This window comes from Schistocerca cancellata, chromosome 10 (assembly GCF_023864275.1).
Source record: "Schistocerca cancellata isolate TAMUIC-IGC-003103 chromosome 10, iqSchCanc2.1, whole genome shotgun sequence".
Lineage (NCBI taxonomy): Eukaryota > Metazoa > Arthropoda > Insecta > Orthoptera > Acrididae > Schistocerca > Schistocerca cancellata.
Genome location: NC_064635.1, coordinates 101,517,895 through 101,537,358, shown reverse-complemented (window position 1 = coordinate 101,537,358; position 19,464 = coordinate 101,517,895). Strand labels below are relative to the sequence as shown.

Below are 19,464 nucleotides of genomic sequence, written 5' to 3'. Positions count from 1 at the left end.
GGGCATAAACTACAACCTTGCCTCACTCTCTTCCCAACTACTGCATCCTACGGCTCATAACTGCCACCTGGTTTCTGCACGAGTAGTACATAACTCTTTGCCTTCTGTATTTTATAACTGCTACTGAGTACAGTCCAGACATTATTATCAAATAGTTTTTTTAAATCCACAAATGATATAAAAGTAGATTTTCCTTTCTTCAACCTTAAATTTATACGATCAGTATTCCCTTGAATGTTTCTACCTTCCTCTCGAACCTAAATTGATCTTCAGCCAGGTTGGCTTCTACCAGCTTGTGTCAGTACTTTGCAGTATGACTTACTAAACTGATGGTTCTTTCAATGGGAACTCCACGTTTGAATATCACTAGTATAAGGAAAAAGATAACTCGCTACTTACTGTAAAGATTACATGCTGAGTTGCAAGCAGGCATAATGAAAAGACTGTTACACATTTATCTTTTGGCCAAAGCCTTCTTCAGAATAACGCACACAGACATTCATTTACACAAATAAACACACCTCACTCCCACATGACAGCTATCGCTGGCAGCTCAGACCGGAATACAGCTGTGATGTTGAATGCAAGTAGCAATCTTGGGAGGTCGGGAAAAGGAAAAGGATAGTGTGGTACAGGTGGGGAGAGAGAAGATGGCTTCTAGTGAAGCGTGGAGGGACTAGGAGGAGGCATGACAAGAATGCCACCAGATGCAGCTCTTTTACCTGGATGCTCCACAGGGATATGATCGCTGTGGCAAGGAGTTTGGATTGGGAGTGGCAATGACATGGACCAGAATGTTGTGGAGGTTGGGTGGGCGATGGAAAACCACTTTAGGAAGGGTGGGAAGGATTTCAGATAGGATGGCTTTCGTTTCAGGCCATTGACCAACAGTCTCCAACAAACTGCCTGTAATCTAGAATCCCACATCAAAAGGTACCAACCACTCCCTTCACCGATGCTCCACCATCTCCACCCATTGACCTCCTGGATCCCTATTCGTCATTGTTGCTGCCAGTTCCCTGTACACCAACATCCCTCGTGCCCTGTGGTCTTGATGCTATTGAACACTACCTTTCCCACTATCCTTAAGACTCCAAACCCAATACTTATTCGTCATACACCTTACTAGCTTTATCCTAACTCACTACTACTTCTTGTTTGAAGGGAAGGTTTACAAACAGATCTGCAGCACTGCCATGGGCACCTGCATTGCATTCGACTGGGACAACTGAACAACATCCTTCATCAAGACCTACTAATTACCTAATGTTCCCTATGGGACTATCAATAACCTCTGGTTTGTTCAGTTTATCCATATCCCATGTCCTTAATTTCCTATCTTTCTGCAATTTCTTTCGTTTTAATCTGTAATTCATACCAATAAATTGGCATGTGTTATTCACAAAATTTTCATCTCTTCTTTTTTAAGACATTCAAGTTTAAAAGGTTTTCACACTGTGTGTCTGAAGATGAAGCCACACTGCTGTGAAATCAACTGTTAAAGAAGTGGTGGTTGGGAAGTTTTTTGACTGGAATGTTTGCTTTTGCAAAGACTTTGATAGCACCTGCCCTCCTCAAAATAGTCTGTATTCTTTTGTCTCTATTTAACCCTTTAATAAATGACATTTTGTTGAGAAGCAGCAGCATTTACCCACTGTTTAACTGAGTGCATCTCTGACTTGGTGTGTGTTGACATTAGTTTTCTTTTCCCCATCCAAGTTGATAATTTCAAAGTTTCAAAAATCTACAAATCTTAGGAAGGCGCCTTGCAACAGTCGCCGAAACGTCGGAATTTTACAGATGACGATGCGGTCTCAAACCCAGAAGAATTTTATAGACTGTGATAACGGCCATGGAAGCCTACATTTACATCTACAAAAAATTAATTTCGATCTCTCACGGGTATTCGTAGCTGTGTGACTGATACTTGACAGTGCTGCAGATAAAACGGACAAGGTACCTAGTGTAAATGTAAAACCAAAAATGAATCTGGTGGCACATCAGGGGAGGAATTTCAGTGCGACTGAAATATGTTAAGTTCTGCTTCCATGTGGCTAAAGTGCAAAGTGTAGATACTATAAACTGGCAGTTGGACATATAAAAAATTTACAACTTATACTACCAGAATTAGTTTTCAGCTGCTGATTGTGATGCTCCAGCAGAGCAGCATGTTATATATTTAGCTTCTTTTATGGCTTAATTTTTAATTTATGTGCTTATTTTTGTATTTAAGAGGTGTAATTTCACATTCTAGTAAGTGTAAAGTGCACATTGGTGCAATCTGTCGTACAGTTGTCATTTATTTGTTTTGAACAGCCAGCAACCGCTTGTTCCAGCTCAGGTGGTCTCCACTGCTGTCTCAAATGTGCCAGCGGAGCAGCAAGTTACATGTTCATCTCTTTGTGTGTTTTTCTTATTGTCTAAATTTTGTGCATTTTTAAGATGTTTTATTTTGATTGTTAGTAAGTGTGAAGTGTTATTCTTTTGAACGATCAGCTACACAGCTCAGTAAGGTGTCAGTCTCAGTGACATGTCAGGAAGGTAGCACATTACGTATTTAGCTTTCTGTGTATGTGTTTATAATTAAATCTTAAGTTAATAGTACTAGAATCGAAAGGATGTATGTATATGTGCTGTGTGCAGATGCAGGAGGAGGTGGTCACAGCTCACAAACAGCTGAAAGCACTTTTGGGCACAGTCACCCATCTTCATTCTGTTAGCTTGTGCAGTAGTGATGACAAAGAATCTGTCGCATTGCACGGGGTACCTCTAGTGTCGCTCGTTTCGCCCACAGGTTCTGCTGCCAAGGCACCTCGCAGAGTACCCGACACGGTGGATCCTTCCCTCACCCCGCAGGATGAGTGGTGGGATGTGACACGTTTGTGTCACTCGATGTGGAGAGGCAATGTGGAGGCTGGCCACCTCTCCATGCCAGTTCACCCTGTGAATGAACAGTTGGCTGTAGTTTCAATAGGATCAGAACAGGGACACAGGGAAATGAGTTTGCTATTTATTGGGACTTCCAATATTTGAAGCCTTATGGAGCCCTTCGGTGAAATAGCATCCAGGGCCAGACCCAATGTATGCCTTCCGGATGGGCTCGCTCAAGATATGGAGGAGGCCACACCTGCGGCTATGGAGCCAGTTTATATGGGCGTCTGGTGGAAATGGTGAAGACTGCTGGCACCTTGAGTGGGTGTAATCAGAGTTTCCAATTTGTAGTATCGTTTCCAGAATTGATAGGGGTCCTTTGGTTTGAAGCAGATGGAGGGTCTGAACCGATCACTCCATCAATTCAATGACAGTCTTGGATGCAGGTTTCTGGACCTGCCTTATGGGTTGGATAATTGTAGGACTCTTCTTGCACTAGGCAAAGGAAGCAGCTACTGGGTAGCAGAGTACTTGTGGAGTGCGCATTGGTTTTTCTTAGACTAGGCAGTGGTTTGAGTCGTCTCACAAATGTTCACCAGTCAATACACTAGGAACAAAATCGGACTGCATACGAAGTAAAGACACGTTGACTGTCACAAAGGTTTAACGGTAAGCTATTGAAGTATCTGTAACAAAGTTCCTGAATTTACTGCCCTCCAGGAAAGTTGGCATGTTCAAATAATTCTCAAAACTGACAGCTGGCAGAAACCCAAAGTAGAAAGTTCTGAAACATTTAGCAGGTATGGAATGTATAATGGACAATCAAAAAGTTTCTGTTTGAGGGCATTGCTGCAGTGTATATGCAGCACAACTGTGATGCTGATATATGAGCACCAGCATGTTGGCAAGGAATTAGTGTGGCATTTGTGTCTTTCCAGAGAGAGAGAGAGAGAGAGAGAGAGAGAGAGAGAGAGTGTGTGTGTGTGTGTGTGTGTGTGTGTGTGGGGTAAATGCGGAACATAAACTACAGTGATGTTATTACCAAATGCATCCAAAGAAGACCAATGTGTGGGTTTTTTTTTCTTGTCTGCCAAATGACAAACACTAATAGACATCCATTGCGGATACAAGAATATGTATGGGGGCAGCATGTCCGTCGGAAACTGTCATTGTGGAATGATGCGCCAAGTTCCGTACTGGTCGGGATTCGACACGAGATACCGATCAATCTGGGTGGCCGGCCTTATCCGTTGTGGACAACAACAAGCAGGTAGTAGATGGTGCAGTTAGGCGGACAGACACGTAACCATTTGTGCGGTGGCAGATAATCATGACATCAACTTCATAAGTGTGCAAGACATTATGTGGCAGGAGCTAGGCTACCATAAAGTCTTCAGCTGATGGATACCCTGCACGTTGAATGCTGAACAAAAATTAAACAGGATGACTGTTTGCCTGAAGCACCTACTAAGTTTCTATGTTGAAGGCAACACCTTCCATGAGCACATTGTTGCAGGTAACAAAAACATGCCACTATTGGGAACTGGAGTTGAAAGCATTGATGATGTAGTGGTGTCGTGCATTGTCCTCGCATCCCAAGAAGGTTGAGAAATCTTTGTCGCTACTATGACAGTACGATCACTAAGCCTTGTCTCTATACTGATATAGTCGATAAGGTAAGCCCTGTTTGAAGCTACAAAGTTTAAAATATTTCAATTTTTGTAGGAACAGCAGATAAGTAATTGTTAGCATCCCACTTGGAAAATGTATGGACATCATTAGTTGCAAAGTGATGGATATAGATGATTAATGAGCCAAGTGTAAACGGATTGTAAATCACTCTCCGGAGATGTATGTGCCACGTAAGTGGACTAAGGATGGAAAAGACCCGCCATGGCTTACTACAAAATTTGGGAAATGCTGAGAAAGCAAATGATGACAGACAAAAGTTCTTAGAGATTTGTGCATGTGTGAAAAGATCAATTCCCCAATCGTACAACAACTGCCACCACCTGACCTGTAATAAGCACCCCTGCCATAGAGAAAAAACTCAGAGTTGAAAGCAGATAAGTCGTGAAGTCCAGATAGAATCACAGTTTGTTTTACAAAGATCACTCTACAGCATTGGCCTCTTATTTAGTGTGCATTTATCACAAATCTCTCACCTAATGCAAAGTCGCAAGAGCGTGGAACAAAGTGCTGGTGACTGCTGTATATAGAAGGGTAAAAGAACAGACCTGCAAAATTACAGATCAGTATCTTTAGTATCAGTTGGTAGAGCTTCCGTCCATAAGCCAACATGGGTTCAGAGAGCATCACTCCTGTGAAACTTGTTTGCCCTTTTGTCAAGTGACATCCTGCGAACTTTGGATGAAGGGCAACAGGCATATTCCATGTTTCCAGATTTCTGGGAAGCATTTGACACGGTGCCACACTGCATGCTATCAATGAAGGTTCAATAGTACGGAACAGGTTCCCAGATATGTGACTGATTTGTAGACTTCTTAGAAAGTAGGACCAGTACATCGTCTTCGATGGCAAGTATTCATCAGAGACAAGGCTGTTGGCAGCTGTGCCCCAGGGAAGTGGAGCAGGACCACCGTTGTTCTCTATCATCGACGAAAGAAGTAGCTTACAAAACGCTTGTTCGTCCGATTCTTGAGTATTGCTCATCAGTATGGGACCCTTACCAGGTTGGATTAATAGAAGAGATAGACATGATCCAGCGAAAAGCAGCGCGATTCGTCATGGGGACATTTAGTCAGCGCGAGAGCGTTACGGAGATGCTGAACAAGCTCCAGTGGCGGACACTTAAAGATAGGCGTTACTCAATACGGAGAGGTTTATTATCGAAACTACGAGAGAGCACATTCCGGGAAGAGATGGGCAACATATTACTACCGCCCACATATATCTCGCGTAATGATCACAACGAAAAGATCCGAGAAATTAGAGCAAATACGGAGACTTACAAGCAGTCGTTCTTCCCACGCACAATTCGTGAATGGAACAGGGAAGGGGGGATCAGATAGTGGTACAATAAGTACCCTAGGCCACACACCGTAAGGTGGCTCGCGGAGTATAGATGTAGATGTAGATGTAGATGTATATAGAGGAACAATCTGACAGACTGGGTGAGGAACAGTCTGCAGCTGTTTGCAGAAGATGCTTAGTGTACGGGAAGGTGTCATTGAGTGACTGTAAAAGGATACAAGATGTCTTAAACAAAATTTCTAATTAGTATGATGAGCGACAGCTTGCTCCAAATGTAGAAAAATGTAAGCTAATGCAGCTGAGTAGGAAAAACAATCCTGTAATGTCCAAATACATTAGTAATATACTGCTTGACAGCCACACAGATTAAATATTTAGGTGTAAGTTGCAAAGGAATACGAAATAGAACAAGATTGTAAGGATGGCAGTCGGGAAGGCGTAGAAGGGAAGATGAATGGTCAATTTTGATTTATTGGGGAAATTTTAGTAAAGTTTGGGTCATCTGTAAAGGAGACTTCGTAATAGACATTAGTGTAACCCATTCTCGAGTATTGCTCGAATGTCAGGGATCCCCACCTGGTCGAATTAAAGGAAGATGTGGAAGCAGTTCAGAGGTGGGTTGCTAGATGTGTTACTGGTAAGTTGTATCAGAAAGTGAGTATTACTGAGACGTTTCATAAACTCGAGTGGGAATCCCTGTAGGTAAGGTGATATTCTTTTTGCAGGACATTGTTGAGAAAATTTAGAGCACTGGCAGCTGAAACCGATAGCAAATGATCCTACTGCTGTCATTGTACATTTCGCGTAAAGACTGTGAAGATAAGAGAAATTAGGGCTTGCACAGAGGCATATAGACAGTTGTTTTTCCCTCATTCTATTTGTGAATGGAACAAGAAAGGAAATGACTCATAATGGTGCAAAGAACCCTCCACTGTGCACCATATAGTGGCTTGAGTAGTACGCACATAAATGTAGATATAGAAGGCAGAAGAGTAGTTTGAGGAAATGGTTTGCCCCACCCTCTAAACTGTCATGTTAAAGTGTCCGCATTGAACTTTAGCTGACAGACAAACATAAAGGTTTTTTTGTTCTAAAATGATAGGTGCCACAACTGAGTACTATGTTACATTATGTGGTGTGTTACATTACACATAACATTCAACCACCCTCAACTGTCCCCTGATGTGGATTGTATTTGTGCACTTTTTACTTTGCAAACACTTTCTTACACACATTATCTTTTCAAATTGGGAAACACAAGATGATGTGGAATACCAGTAATTGAAAATTGGACACATTTCTGATTTTTATATTCAGTCTATCACAGATAAAATAGTTCATCTGGATACAATTTGTCATTAAATAGTGTATATATATATATATATATATATATATATATATAAAAAGAAAGATGATGAGACTTACCAAACAAAAGCGCTGGCAGGTCGATAGACACACAAACAAACACAAACATACACACAAAATCTAGCTTTCCCAACCAACGGTTGCCTCGTCAGGAAAGAGGGAAGGAGAAGGAAAGACAAAAGGATATGGGTTTTAAGGGAGAGGGTAAGGAGTCATTCCAATCCCGGGAGCGGAAAGACTTACCTTAGGGGGAAAAAAGGACAGGTATACACTCGCACACACACACATATCCATCCACACATACAAGACACAAGCAGACATTTGTAAAGGCAAAGAGTTTGAGCAGAGATGTCAGTCGGGACGGAAGTACAGAGGCAAAGATGATGTTGAAAGACAGGTGAGGTATGAGCGGCGGCAGATTGAAATTAGGAATTAGTGGAGATTGAGGCCTGGCGGATAGCGAGAAGAGAGGATATGCTGAAGGGCAAGTTCCCATCTCCGGAGTTCAGACAGGTTGGTGTTAGTGGGAAGTATCCAGATAACCCGGACGGTGTAACACTGTGCCAAGATGTGCTGGCCGTGCACCAAGGCATGTTTAGCCACAGGGTGATCCTCATTACCAACAAACACTGTCTGCCTGTGTCCATTCATGCGAATGGACAGTTTGTTGCTGGTCATTCCCACATAGAACGCTTCACAGTGTAGGCAGGTCAGTTGGTAAATCACGTGGGTGCTTTCACACGTGGCTCTGCCTTTGATCGTGTACACCTTCCGGGTTACAGGACTGGAATAGGTGGTGGTGGGAGGGTGCATGGGACAGGTTTTACACCGGGGACGGTTACAGGGGTAGGAGCCAGAGGGTAGGGAAGGTGGTTTGGGGATTTCATAGGGATGAACTAAGAGGTTACGAAGGTTGGGTGGACGGCGGAAAGACACTCTTGGTGGAGTGGGGAGGATTTCATGAAGGATGGATCTCATTTCAGGGCAGGATTTGAGGAAGTCGTATCCCTGCTGGAGAGCCACATTCAGAATCTGATCCAGTCCCGGAAAGTATCCTGTCACAAGTGGGGCACTTTTGGGGTTCTTCTGTGGAGGGTTCCGGGTTTGAGGAGATGAGGAAGTGGCTCTGGTTATTTGCTTCTGTACCAGGTTGGGAGGGTAGTTACGGGATGCAAATGCTGTTTTCAGGTTGTTGGTGTAATGGTTCAAGGATTCCGGACTGGAGCAGATTCGTTTGCCACGAAGACCTAGGCTGTAGGGAAGGGACCGTTTGATGTGGAATGGGTGGCAGCTGTCATAATGGAGGTACTGTTGCTTGTTGGTGGGTTTGATGTGGACGGACGTGTGAAGCTGGCCATTGGACAGGTGGAGGTCAACGTCAAGGAAAGTGGCATGGGATTTAGAGTAGGACCAGGTGAATCCGATGGAACCAAAGGAGTTGAGGTTGGAGAGGAAATTCTGGAGTTCTTCTTCACTGTGAGACCAGATCATGAAAATGTCATCAATAAATCTGTACCAAACTTTGGGTTGGCAGGCCTGGGTAACCAAGAAGGCTTCCTCTAAGCGACCCATGAATAGGTTGGCGTACGAGGGGGCCATCCTGGTACCCATGGCTGTTCCCTTTAATTGTTGGTATGTCTGGCCTTCAAAAGTGAAGAAGTTGTGGGTCAGGATGAAGCTGGCTAAGGTAATGAGGAAAGAGGTTTTAGGTAGGGCGGCAGGTGATCGGCGTGAAAGGAAGTGCTCCATCGCAGCGAGGCCCTGGACATGCGGAATATTTGTGTATAAGGAAGTGGCATCAATGGTTACAAGGATGGTTTCCGGGGGTAACAGACTGGGTAGGGATTCCAGGCGTTCGAGAAAGTGGTTGGTGTCTTTGATGAAGGATGGGAGACTGCATGTAATGGGTTGAAGGTGTTGATCTACGTAGGCAGAGATGCGTTCTGTGGGGGCTTGGTAACCAGCTACAATGGGACGGCCGGGATGATTGGGTTTGTGAATTTTGGGAAGAAGGTAGAAGGTAGGGGTGCGGGATGTTGGTGGGGTCAGGAGGTTGATGGAGTCAGGTGAAAGGTTTTGTAGGGGGCCTAAGGTTCTGAGGATTCCTTGAAGCTCCGCCTGGACATCAGGAATGGGATTACCATGGCAAACTTTGTAAGTGGTGTTGTCTGGAAGCTGACGCAGTCCCTCAGCCACATACTCCCGACGATCAAGTACCACAGTCGTGGAACCCTTGTCCGCCGGAAGAATGACGATGGATTGGTCAGCCTTCAGATCACGCATAGCTTGGGCTTCAGCAGTGGTGATGTTGGGAGTAGGATTAAGGTTTTTTAAGAAGGATTGAGAGGTAAGGCTGGAAGTCAGAAATTCCTGGAAGGTTAGGAGAGGGTGATTTTGAGGAAGAGGAGGTGGGTCCTGCTGTGACGGAGGACGGAACTGTTCCAGGCATGGTTCAATTTGGATAGTATCTTGGGGAGTTGGATCATTAGGAGTAGGATTAGGATCATTTTTCTTCGTGGCAAAGTGATATTTCCAGCAGAGAGTACGGGTGTAGGACAGTAAATCTTTGACAAGGGCTGTTTGGTTAAATCTGGGAGTGGGGCTGAAGGTGAGGCCTTTGGATAGGACAGAGGTTTCGGATTGGGAGAGAGGTTTGGAGGAGAGGTTAACTACTGAGTTGGGGTGTTGTGGTTCCAGATTGTGTTGATTGGAATTTTGAGGTTTTGGAGGGAGTGGAGCTGGAAGTGGGAGATTGAGTAGATGGTAGAGACTGGGTTTGTGTGCAATGAGAGGAGGTTGAGGTTTGCTGGAAAGGTTGTGAAGGGTGAGTGAGTTGCCTTTCTGGAGGTGGGAAACCAGGAGATTGGATAGTTTTTTAAGGTGGAGGGTGGCATGCTTTTCTAATTTGCGGTTGGCCTGTAGGAGGATGCTCTGAACAACCGGTGTGGATGTGGGAGAGGAAAGATTGAGGACTTTTATTAGGGACAGGAGTTGATGGGTGTGTTGATTGGCTGAGTGGATGTGTAGGTGAAGGATTAGGTGGGTGAGGGCAATGGATTGTTCGGTTTGGAACTGGTATAGGGACTGATGGAAAGAAGGGTTGCAGCCAGAGATGGGAACTTTAAGTGTGAGGCCTTTGGTAACCCGGAAGGTGTACACGATCAAAGGCAGAGCCACGTGTGAAAGCACCCACGTGATTTACCAACTGACCTGCCTACACTGTGAAGCGTTCTATGTGGGAATGACCAGCAACAAACTGTCCATTCGCATGAATGGACACAGGCAGACAGTGTTTGTTGGTAATGAGGATCACCCTGTGGCTAAACATGCCTTGGTGCACGGCCAGCACATCTTGGCACAGTGTTACACCGTCCGGGTTATCTGGATACTTCCCACTAACACCAACCTGTCTGAACTCCGGAGATGGGAACTTGCCCTTCAGCATATCCTCTCTTCTCGCTATCCGCCAGGCCTCAATCTCCGCTAATTCCTAATTTCAATCTGCCGCCGCTCATACCTCACCTGTCTTTCAACATCATCTTTGCCTCTGTACTTCCGTCCCGACTGACATCTCTGCTCAAACTCTTTGCCTTTACAAATGTCTGCTTGTGTCTTGTATGTGTGGATGGATATGTGTGTGTGTGCGAGTGTATACCTGTCCTTTTTTCCCCCTAAGGTAAGTCTTTCCGCTCCCGGGATTGGAATGACTCCTTACCCTCTCCCTTAAAACCCATATCCTTTTGTCTTTCCTTCTCCTTCCCTCTTTCCTGACGAGGCAACCGTTGGTTGCGAAAGCTAGAATTTTGTGTGTATGTTTGTGTTTGTTTGTGTGTCTATCGACCTGCCAGCGCTTTTGTTTGGTAAGTCTCATCATCTTTCTTTTTAGATATATTTTTCCCACGTGGAATGTTTCCCTTTATTATATATATATAATAGTATATATATAGTATATACTTTTCCACACTGAGGAAGAATTTGCACTGATATTCAAATTTATCGCAAAATGGGAATTTTTCAGGTCCGTACCAATAAATTATGACCAGGATCCACATCAGCACCTGGAAAAATTTTACGATTTAAAATCTAGTTTTGAAATCTCTGTCTTATTATTACATAATATAACTGAAACCTTGCATTGTCTCTAGACTTCTTCCATACACACAAGCGTATTAAACCAAGTGATAATAATGATTAAATTAAGCTCTGTGTGAAATTCTACCTGGCATCTTCCCTTTTCAGTCCTTTCCCTTATTCCATGTTCTACTATTTTTTCTTCTCTTCCTTTATCTGCTAGTCCACTCAAAATTAAATTTTTGTCTCCTTTAACTATCTGAATTGTTTCCTTTCTCTTATCATGCCTTCTTTTAGTCTTACCATCATGTGTCATATGAACTTGTAAATTTATCCTACCCCTTGGGAATTTCAGTTTTAATAAATGGATTCCCAAAACGTTCATTATGATCTACATACCTTTCACAGTGAAACCATTCATTTAATTTATTTCTGTAATATTTAATATTTACCATAATTCCTTCTGCACGAAGCTATCTAAGTATTTCTGTATTTTCTTTAGTAGCACTTTACATCTTAACCACTTAAATTCGTTTAGTTTACCTGTCTGCGAAGTAATCATTTACTGTGGTGTTTTATTCTGTCAACCAATTTTGATAGTTTTTTATTTGCTATCTAATACTTATTTTTGATGACCGTAGATTGAATTGAAAGTCCAGCTCCATGCCAAGAAAATGAACATCTCTGCAATTTTGCAGAGAATTATTGGTAAAAGGCTCAGTTCTGAGAAAACAGTTTTAGACCTGTCGTACCTGGCTAGCGTGCCTGGTGAGTATCTGCCTTCAACATACATGTTAGTGCTAAGAGCCTTGTGTAAATTTTATTCATTCTATAACTATTGTTTCTGCAAGCAATTATATGATAACAAATCTTACAATGACTTATGTGATATGTGTTGAATCCTTCATGTATCTGTTGTTCCTTAGGTAGTTTGTCAGTAACTTTTTGAGTTCCAACTTTTCCTTTGGTCCTTCTCCTGAGTAAACACACTTTTGAGAGGTGGAGAGTCATGAAATATTTGTGTGTACAGTGGAGTCTGCGACTGTCGGACTCTTCTCTATTTACCAAAAGTTGTCAAACACCCGACAGAGACTCCTTAGTTATTCATTAATTTGCATCTCTATTAAAGAAATAATTCAAAAGCTTGAAAATAAATGCATGATTCATTCTTTTCTTAACATACAGTGACTCTTACCAGTAGTGAGCTTAAAATTTAACTGATAAAATGAATGCCATTACAAAACCATCAATTTAGTTGACATTATTGTCTGTCACACATTTGGGTCATCGGAATTTCTCGGAGAAGCGTACGACACAGTAGGCCTCTTCGTCATTCTTGCTGTGAGTCACCATTACGTTTTATATCCTCTCTACTTAAGCCATCACCATGTAATGGTCTGGCCTATCGCAGGCCACTAGCTGTTAGAACGGTAAGAGAAATGTTGAGGGAGTGTGTAGTGAAATAGTGGTACTATTGATAGGTGTTTATTAGAGCAGCCTTTTACAGCACTATGGTCAGTGTATGTGAAAATGCTGCTGATCGTGGAATGCACTGATGTCCTGACCACACAGGTGGCACCTGTTGTCCAGGGTTGCGTGTGGTAGCTATTGCAATGCCACACGTTTGGCCAGTAGTGAAGAACGAGCGCAGCCCGCCCTGGTCCCCCGGAGCTCTGCTGGCCATTTACTTCTGCGCTCATTCGTGGTCTCTGTGCTGCCTGCTCTGATGTGATAGGCGACAATAGACTTTTGATGACAAGGAGCAGTGTCCTGTTCATCCCCTGTCCTCCGTCCCCCCCCCCTCCCCCTTCCAAGGAGCCGCCAGGACATTTGGCAATGATGTCAGGTGGCTGTGAGGCCACAAGGGCCTGCCTCCCCCAACTGGATCGTAGACAGCGTGCAGTCCATCAGCTGAAGTCCCTCGGAGGGCGGAAGCTGACCACACACCAGATCCCCGCATTGGTGCAGTTTTCCAAAGTGCTATGGCCATCACACCACAGGTAGGGTGCACCTCATGCCAGAACTCGATGAGTCAGTCAGTGGACAGGTAGCCAGACAATCTTTATCACTGAGGATGGTTCTCGTTTCACTGCATCTCAAAAGCGCGTCATTCTCTCCAGGTCAAGATGTGAACGGAAGGATACCATGACTGAATGCTTGAGCTCCTAATCTTGGTTATTTATACTCTTATAGCAATGCTTCTGACATCATCATACTTGGGGGCGGGGGGGGGGGGGGGGGGGGGTCATATTACTTGCCCTGTCAGATTTTCCTGGCTCACTCTGCTCTGAGTGTGGGTTACTAGGCCCAGTTAAATTTGCAGCAAGTGAGTTTCTCATAGCACACAAGTGTTCCAAGGTATAAAATGTTACTTCATTCTTGGTCACATTGTGTTACAGTTTTAGTTGTTCCACACACTTTGACCATGACTGGTGTCACAAACGCCATTCCATCAATGTGTTTTGATGTAACATCGACAATACTGCCCAGCGGCCTACTCGATTGCCATATTGGTGGAGCTGGCCTCTACTGTCTGATCGCAGATTCTTTAAAAATTTACAATTCTTGCGCCGAACTTTTTCAGCATGCAGCAATCAGTTATTTTGCTGCCAAAACAGCAAGACTCCTCACTGCATTTAGTGTCCCATTTCCTAATTTCCTCAGCGCTGCCCAGTTTAATTCGACCATGTTCCATTACCCTTGTTTTACTTTTGTCGGTATTCATCTTATAACCTCCTATTGAGACCACGTCAGATCTGTTCAACTGTTTTCCAGTTCCTTCGGCGACGTGACATAATTATAATTTCATCAGTGAACCATACATTTTTAAATACTTCTCTTACCAAGTTTTGCTTTGGTTTCCTGCAGTGCTTTTTCATTGCACAGATAGAACATCAGAAATACACTACATCCCTTTCTCACTTACTTCTCAACTGCTGCTTCCCTTTCACACTCTTACAATTACAGTATTGTTTTTCTGCCAGTTTCAGATAACCTTTTGCTCCCTGCATTTTATATCTGCTACTTCGAAACTTTTTGCCTTTGTATATGTCTGCTTGTGTCTGTGTATATGTGGATGGATATGTGTGTGTGTGAGCGCGAGTGTGTACCCGTCCTTTTTTCCCCCTAAGGTAGGTCTTTCCGCTCCCGGGATTGGAATGACTCCTTACCCTCTCCCTTAAAACCCACATCCTTTCGTCTTTCCCTCTCCTTTCCTCTTTCCTGACGAAGCAGCCGTTGGTTGCGAAAGCTAGAATTTTGTGTGTATGTTTGTGTTTGTTTGTGTGTCTATCGACCTGCCAGCACTGTTTTTTGGTAAGTCACATCATCTTTGTTTTTAGACATATTTTTCCCACGTGGAATGTTTCCCTCTATTATATTCATGTTTCAATAATATAATGCAGGTCACTGTTCTAGTCGTGTTTCAAAAAGGCTATGAACGTACCATTTACAAATGCCCGAGATGTAGATGAAGTCTGATGTCATTATCTGCTTTTGGTAATAGTGCCATTGATGTGTGGTTTTTCTGCCTTTTAATGTAAATAAAATGTAGATTCTTTTCAAAAAGTTAAAGGGGATGGGTCCCCGAGAGTACCGCCCGGAAATTTGGCATTGCCTGTAAATAGACTCAGATATTTTCCTAAGTTGACGGCAGCTTCAGAAAAGTCAGAATGCTCTCAGAGGAGATGTAAGATTGTGCAGAAAGAAACAAGGCAATATCTGGCAAAGTGGCAAGGAGGGATACCAGGTGCTATTGTGAAGAATGTGATGTAGGACTTTGTTTTCCAGATTGCTTCAATATTTTTTCACAATGAAGCAAATGTAACTAAGTCATTTCCAGTAGAGGAAACCATATTTTCAAACAGCTTTAATTTTAGCACCAACAAATTCTTATCTTTTCTCCATTACGGAATTGAAGACAAAAAGTGAAAACAACATTTTTTCATTTCAATATAAAAAAATTGTCTATAATAGAGGGAAAATTCCACATGGGAAAATATATATAAAAAGCAAAGATGGTGTTAACTTACCAAATGAGAAAGCGATGGTATGTTGATACACACAATGAAAAACACACAAATTTCAAGCTTTCGCAACCCAAGGTTGCTTCATCAGGAAAGAGGGAAGGAGAGGGAAAGACGAAAGGATGTGGGTTTCAAGGGAGAGGGTAAGGAGTCATTCCAATCCTGGGAGCGGAAAGACTTACCTTAGGGGGAAAAAAGGACATGTATACACTCGCGCACACACACACATATCCATCTGCACATATACAGACACAGGCAGACATATATGTCTTTCTGCTCCCAGGATTGGAATGACTCTTTACCCTCTCCCTTGAAACCCACATCCTTTCATCTTTCCCTCTCCTTCCCTCTTTCCTGATGAAGCAACCTTTGGTTGTGAAAGTTTGAAATTTGTGTGTTTTTCATTGTGTCTATCAACATACCATCGCTTTCTCGTTTGGTAAGTTAACAGCATCTTTGCTTTTTATATATAAAAAATTGTCTTTAATATAAGTGTACTTCTTTGAAGCATTTCACAGGAAAAAGATCCATTTTTAAAAAAATTGATTAAAACTGATCTAAGTTCTGAGCAGTAGGGCCTGCTACACAAAATTCTGAAAAACTGTGAAAATAAGCAGTATCAGCCAGACCTCAAAGTGTTACTGTGTTGAATCAGGTTGTCCATCATACGCTCAAAACTCGATGTAATGTTACGCAGTTCAAATGACATAACTTTGTACTCTTAGAGCTGATTGTATAAAGCACTTAACTTAAGATTAAGACAGAAAATAACCTCAAATCTAGCTCAACCTAGAAATTTGTGTTGTATAAACGTTACCCAGAACTGTACCGCCGTGATGTAGGATCATATTTGACTGGTAAAAATTCACAGTTTAAAGTCAAGTTCAACTGTAATCACCAATTTACAATATAGTTACATTACGAAACAGTGCTTTGTTTTCAGAAAACAGCAATTGAAATGAATAAAAACTAGTATTAACACAGAGAATAGTAAGTAAATTCACTGAAGTGCCAAAGAAACTGGCATGGGCATGAATATTCAAATACAGAGATATGTAAACAGGCAGAATAAGGTGCTGTGGTCGGCAATGCCTACATAAGGCAACAAGTGTCTGATGCTGTTGTTAGATCAGTTACTGCTTATTTGTGAGTTTGAGTGTGGTGTTATAGTTTGCGCACGACCGATGGGACACAGCATCTCTGAGGTAGCGATGAAGTGGGGATTTTCCCATACGACCATTTCTCAAGTGTACCACGAATATCAGGAATCTGATAAAATATCAAATCTCCAAATTTGCTGTGGCCAGGAAAAGATCCAGCAAGAATGGGACTGATGATGACTGAAGAGAATCGTTCAGTGTGACAGAAGCGCAACCCTTCTGCAAATTGCTACAGATTTCAATGCTGGGCCATTAACAAGTGTCAGTATGTGAACAGTTTAACGAAACATCATCGATATGGGCTTTTGGAGCCAAAGGCCCACTTGTGTACCTTTGATGACTGTGTGACACAAAGCTTTACGCTTCTCCTGGACTTGTCAACACTGACATTGGACTGTTGATGACTGGAAACATGTTGCCTGGTTGGATGAGTCTCGTTTCAAATTGTATTGACCAGATGGACATCTATGGGTATGGAGACAACCTCACAAATCCATGGACCCTGCAAGTCAGCAGAGGACTGTTCATGCTGGTGGAGGCTCTGTAATTGTGTGGTGTATGTGCATTTGGAATGATACGGGACCCTTCATATGTCTAGATACGACTCTGACAAGTGACACGTATGTAAGCATCCTGTCTGATCACCTGCATCCATTCATGTCCATTATGCATTCTGATGGACTTGGGCAATTCCAGCAGGTCAATGCAACACCCCACATGTCCAGAATTGCTACAGAGTGGCTCCAGGACCACTTTTCTGAGTTTAAACACTTCCGCTGGCCACCAAACTCCCCAGACATATACTTCATTGAGCATATCTGGGATGCCTTGCAACATGTTGTTCAGAAGAGATCTCACCCCCCCCCCCCCCCCCCCAATACTCTTACAGATTTAGTGGACAACCCTGCAGGATTCATGGTGTCAGTTCCCTACAGCACTACTTCAAACATTAATTGAGTCCAAGCCACGTCATGTTGCGGCATTTCTGCATGCTCATGGGGGTCCTACACAATATGATGCCGGTGTACCAGTTTCTTTGGGTCTTCAGTGTTTATAACTGTGCCACTCCCACACTGCTGATGATTAAAATATTTTTTTTTTTTCATTCTTTAGGGTTAGGTTTAGAAAATTATTGTTTATGTATGTAATGAGTGCAGATATTAATTGAGCTCATAACAATTCTTGGGAGATGACTTGTAATGTGTGTCATTAGTTTAACGGCATTTTATAGACACCTAATTGGCATAGTAAGGAAGGAAAATTCAAAATATTTGCAGTGAACAGGTAAGTATGTGGATTTTGAGAGAAGCCAATAATGATTTAACATGTCTTACAAATGTGCTCTTCTTGTTTGAGTAGCAGTAACCAACAAGTTGTGTTAAATTCTTAACTACCGAACACGTGCTTAAACTGACATGACAACTGCACACACATTTATGAATATAACATAGGCAAGCATCAGTAACTCATTCGGTAACATAATATTTATCAAGGAGTGTTTCTGAAAATGAGTCGGTGGCTCAGTGGTTCTGTTTTAGCATCTAGTGCAGAAGATCTCAGGTTCAAACCCAACTCAATTCCCCCCCCCCCCCCCCCTCTCCTCTCTCTCTCTCTCTCTCTCTCTCTCTCTCTCTCTCTCTCTCTCTCTCCCTCCCTCCCCCTCCCTCCCTCCCCCCCACCTCTCCATCTCCATCTCCCTCTCCCCTCGTTCTCTCGCAAATACTACTTTTTCTACAGGTCATAAAGAAAATTATAAGAACACTATGTTTTGAAACCATACCATAATTTTCATTTTTTGAGCACTCTGGGCAAGTGTAATGGGCAGCATTCTAGGTACAGGAACCTTATGTGATGCGAATTACATTGTTTACTTTCATTTACTTTACAGATACCTGAGTATTTTGATGTGTCTACTGAATGTGACTGCGATGAGATCCAACAAGCTCCCCATATATTCCGTGAAAGAGCAGACCTATTCTTCGAGTTAAATGAGAAATCATTTAAGCTAAGCTTTCTCTTGGACAAAAATACTGTGCAGCAGTTAGAACTGAGGGTGAGAGAGTTTTTGCTGAAACCAATCAAAAGAAACCTACCATTGAGTCCAATGTGCATGCTGCTATTAGCATTAAGATTTCATGCTACCATTAAGCTTTCAGATGGTGGTTAGTGATATGTTTAGTATAGCTGTAGCAACTGCTTGCAGAGGTGTGCTCAAGGTATTGGCCTACATTGCCTCAGTGAAGAAAGAATTCATCAAAATGTGTACTAATGAAAATAATATGAGGAAAACACAGCATGATTTTTATGAAATGGCGCATTTTCCTGGTGCTTTTATCCCCATCTCCTGGTGGTGGAAGTGCAGAGATATTTTGGAATCGTCACGTGTGGTTTTCGTGAAACGCGCTAGTGGCCTCAAACACTAGTGATGTTTCAATATTGTAGCCAAATGGCCAGGATCTGCCTGCATCAGCAATATTTTTAGAAAAGAGTGTGTACATGTGCTGAGTTGGAAACAGGAAAAAATCCAGAAGGCGTACTTCTAGGAGACAGTTACTGTCAGTGTTGCAGGTTTCTGTTGATGCCGGTACGCTGTGGAGAAATGGCAGCTGAGCAAACTTGTAATCGAACCCACACTAAAACCAGATCAGCAGTTGAAAGAATGTTTGGAGTGGCAAAAGAAGATTTCTCTGTTTAATTTTAAAGCATAGAGTATGAGTAAATCATGCGGCAGTTATTATCGCTGCAGCATTTTTGTTGCACAATATAACTGTCAGTGCTTCAGATGAGGAGCCTGAGATGACAGTGTATTTGTTGGCAGAAGCGTGTATGAAGAAATTCCAGTACCTACAGAAAATTAAGCTAGCAGGGGTCACAGCACAGTGAGGGCAGCATTTATGAACTATGTATTTTGTAAAAAGTTAATAAAATCAAAATGAACTTACAAATTGTCAGCTTGAAAGCCAGATTTTCTTTTAGTT

At 42.6% G+C, this 19,464-nt stretch overlaps 1 protein-coding gene across 2 annotated transcripts in view; it reads left to right on the top strand.

Annotated features, from left to right (window-relative positions):
• The window catches only part of LOC126106855 (nuclear RNA export factor 1-like), a 164,029-nt gene that overhangs the window by 53,703 nt on the left and 90,862 nt on the right, over window positions 1-19,464 (top strand). For both annotated transcript variants that reach the window (XM_049913250.1, XM_049913251.1), the window contains one exon: window positions 11,943-12,069. In XM_049913250.1, coding sequence (XP_049769207.1) covers window positions 11,943-12,069 — 127 coding nt within the window. The remainder of the gene's footprint in view (window positions 1-11,942; window positions 12,070-19,464) is intronic.